The sequence below is a fragment of the Lactuca sativa genome, chromosome 2 (genome assembly GCF_002870075.4).
Source record: "Lactuca sativa cultivar Salinas chromosome 2, Lsat_Salinas_v11, whole genome shotgun sequence".
In the NCBI taxonomy this organism is placed as follows: Eukaryota; Viridiplantae; Streptophyta; class Magnoliopsida; order Asterales; family Asteraceae; genus Lactuca; species Lactuca sativa.
Window position 1 is genome coordinate 155567933 of NC_056624.2, and position 3577 is coordinate 155571509.

Consider the following 3577-nt stretch of genomic DNA (forward strand, 5'->3'; position numbering starts at 1 on the left):
GGGAAGCCGGTAATGCTGAGCTGGAAACATTAGGTAAGCCGGTAAATATACACTGGCTCGTGTCAGTCAGCATCACATTTAATATTATTTCCATTTTTACCCTTTTACAAAATAAGCATCAAGGTCCCATATGTGGCCCCTCCTTCGACCTCTCTTCCGTGACACAAAGTGTGCCTGATCTATATATGGGTTCCTCTAGCTCTCTCATTTCTTCAACTTCAATCTCAACTAACTAAGATCTTATTTTAGTGCTTCAACAGAGATTTTTAATTCAGTTTTTGTTCTCTGGCATCGCGTTGTGTTTAGATCTTTTGATTTCCAAGAAGAATTTGAAAAGAAAAAAGATGGTGGGTATATTGGTTGCTCGCAGTGGTCGGCAGTTGCAGCGTTACAACAAAGGTCAACGTATTGTTGTTGGGTTAGTCTCTGTTCTTGAATCTATTCGTCTTCAATTTAGGTTATCTGTTATGGGTGGATCAAAACATTTATAATTCGAGATGGGTTTTACCTAATTTCATAATCGGGTGAAACATCAATTTTGGGGATTTTTACGTTATAACCCAAGTTGTTTGAAATCCGGAGTGCTGATCTTAATCTCCTTTAACAAATTTGTTACTTGTTTTTCAATAACGGAAATTATTTTCTAATAATTTATGTGGTAAACGTTGTGCAGATGCATACCTTACAGATTGAAAGGTGGTATGAAAGCATCAAGCAAGAATATAGAAGATGCACTCGAGGTGCTTGTGATAAGTACTCAAAGAAAAGGCAAAGGAGTGTTGTTCCCTAAGGTAAATTATTAATTTTCGATCTTAAATTCTTTTCATATGAATCTTTCTTCTCGAATTACATATCACTAACAAATGGTCAACTCTTTAACAGGGAGGTTGGGAATTGGATGAATCGATCCAAGATGCTGCCCGAAGAGAAACAATGGAAGAAGCCGGAGTATTAGGAACTGTTGAGGTTTGTTCTTTTCTTCATAATTTCTCATGTCAATAATGTATCAAAATACATGAAATAAGTCAATAACCCCTCAATGATCAAGCAACTTAAAATCAATCTTCTTCTTTTGAATTTCTTGTAGAGTGAATTGGGTAAATGGTGCTTCAAGAGCAAAGGCAATGATGCATTGTATGAAGGGCACATGTTCCCTTTACTTGTGAAGGAACAACTCGATCTATGGCCTGAGAAAGACATACGCCAAAGATATTGGGTATGTTTTAAAACTCAAAAAGATTTCAACTTTTGATTCAATTACAAAAGCTTTCGCTAACAAATCTCTTAATTATTATATAGGTGAGTGTATCTAAAGTTAAAGAACAATGCCCATATGTTTGGATGAAAGAAGCACTAGACATGCTAGTGACAAGACTCAAGTCAACTCCACTCAAGATGGAGGATTTGAGTTATTGATTAAAGCACCCTGACTTAAATTTGTAAATAGAAAGATAATTGAAGATGAAGTGCTTTAAAGTGATTAAAGATTAAAGATTGCACTTTTTGATCAAAAGATGGACTTAATCGAAGGTGAAAAAGCTTTTGGTTATAATCACAAGCACTTGCAGTTCAAGAAACCGAAGAAGATGAAACAAATAATCAAAAGCCAGGAATGGAATGTGTAATTCCCACAACTTGTGTTTCAATTCTTCCTTTTTTTCATAGCCTTGAAGCCACCGGTGAGGTTATGGTTTTATGGGACACAAGTCGCGGGAATTGCTTGGACACAAGACGGAATCCACTGTTCCGAACCTTTTCTTTTTTCGGGAATTCTTGTTACCCTGGAATGGAATTGCTCAGTTGAATTTTTTTTACATGGGTGTGTACACCATGGTTCATCATCAATTGAAAGGTTCCTTCAATGGCAAATGGAATTAGACAATTAGTTGTCATGTTGTATTGTTTTCTTGGTTGTTTCCTGTGGATGTATGTAGGTTGGTTCTTATTGTAAAATCAAGGTTTCCAAGAAATTAAGCACAACTAAGTAGGGTTAGTTGTGTTAGCCATGTATATGAACTTATGTTATCAATGAATTTAGATGGCTTGACAATTGTTAGTTCAAGTTTTCTTTAAGACATAATTATGAGTTTCATTGTCGTTATTGAAAGAGGCTTGATTCGTTTGAGCAGGAAATCATATGATATGATTATATGCATTAATGATTAAAGTAGTGATTTTGTGTTTGTTATCCTATTCTTGTAAATGCGTGTAAGACGGAAATAATAAGACGTAAATAATTAAACAATCACAAAAAGTGGAAATGAAGCCAATATCTCAATAAGTAGACTCATTGGTGGACACGGATGCAAAATATTTGAATAGGGGTGGGCACTAAAAAAAAAAAAGTAGTGACATTTAAAATATTTGAATAGTAGTGGCACTAAAAAAAAAATAGGGACATTCATATTTGGAAGATGTTGCACCTAATACAAATAACTAAATAAATAAAAAGGGTTGAATTGGAGTAGTAGCCAGGACCCCCGGGCACTACATAGGTCCGCTAATGAGTAGACTACCGGTATATTTATTTACTATCTTGATTCTAAGTCCTTGCACTTTAGTCTCACATATGATGCATGTCCTTGGTAAGATAAAACTCATTTTAAGTTTAACGCTATGCAATCTTTTGGCTTAATTGCTTAATTCTCGGGTGTCATATCATGCTTTGTACCATCGGTAGTGATCAAATCCTCCATTCTAATTGCAGTCACCGGTTGTCGATTATAAACATGTATGAACCAACATAATATTCTTTCTATCAAATTCTCGACGATCGAAGCTACTCTTAACGAATTTCTAATTGTGTTTTATGAAATTCTATCTATACTACATGACCATCACAACATTCTCATTTCCGCGACTTTCATCTTCCTCCCATGCTCTTCATAACCAACCAACATTTATATACACACAACAAATCCAACCTTAAAAAACACTTTGTATAACTTTCCTTGTAAGTTTCCACAAGACATTTATGTCACATAGAACTCATGTGGCTTCCCTCCACTTTATGCATGTCGCCCTTTATGCAGTAGGTAACGTTATCAACACCCCTCCTTATGGATCATAGATCCTAGGCGCTTGAAACTTTCCTTTTGGTGTAGAAATCAGTCATAAATACAAATTTAATGTAATTAACCATTTTCGCTTCATCATTGAAATTTCACCATAGATAATTTGTCTTGATTGTGCTAATATGTAGTCACTTTTCATCTAATGATGCATTCTAGGGTTCTAACCTAATATTTAGCTCAATCATAGTCTTTTCTATCAAAACAATGTCATCATCAGAAGAAGAAGAAGAAAAAAAAAAAAAAAAAAAAAAAAAAAAAACCCTAATACCACTCCTATAATCACAGGAGAAAACCCGTTCACAATCTGTGCTAGTATCCTTAAGCGAATCGCATGAGAAATCTCATTCATAATTAAAGTGAATATGTAAAGGCTAAATGCTTATCCTTGATGTAACCCAATTTCCACAAAAAAAAAAAAAAAAAAAAAAAAAAAAAAAAAAAAAAAAAGATAATGGGTCATCAACAACAATACAATTTTAGGTAGTAGACCAACAATACATATC

At 34.4% G+C, this 3577-nt stretch overlaps 1 protein-coding gene across 1 annotated transcript; it reads left to right on the forward strand.

The window, feature by feature from the left end:
• Positions 1-203: 203 nt before the first annotated feature.
• Positions 204-2050, forward strand: LOC111883383 (nudix hydrolase 18, mitochondrial). The gene is made up of 5 exons (XM_023879709.3): positions 204-418; positions 674-791; positions 883-966; positions 1088-1216; positions 1300-2050. The coding sequence occupies exons 1-5, from the start codon at positions 345-347 to the stop codon at positions 1414-1416; spliced, it is 522 nt and encodes a 173-aa protein (XP_023735477.1). The 5' UTR covers positions 204-344; the 3' UTR covers positions 1417-2050.
• Positions 2051-3577: the final 1527 nt, after the last annotated feature.

Excerpts from the sequence above, each read along its gene's own strand:
- LOC111883383 (XM_023879709.3), top strand. The coding sequence starts at position 345 with ATGGTGGGTATATTGGTTGCTCGCAGTGGTCGGCAGTTGCAGCGTTAC. Across the intron at positions 792-882 it reads AAGGAGTGTTGTTCCCTAAG|GGAGGTTGGGAATTGGATGA; the intron begins GTAAATTATTAA and ends ACTCTTTAACAG. Across the intron at positions 967-1,087 it reads GAGTATTAGGAACTGTTGAG|AGTGAATTGGGTAAATGGTG; the intron begins GTTTGTTCTTTT and ends AATTTCTTGTAG.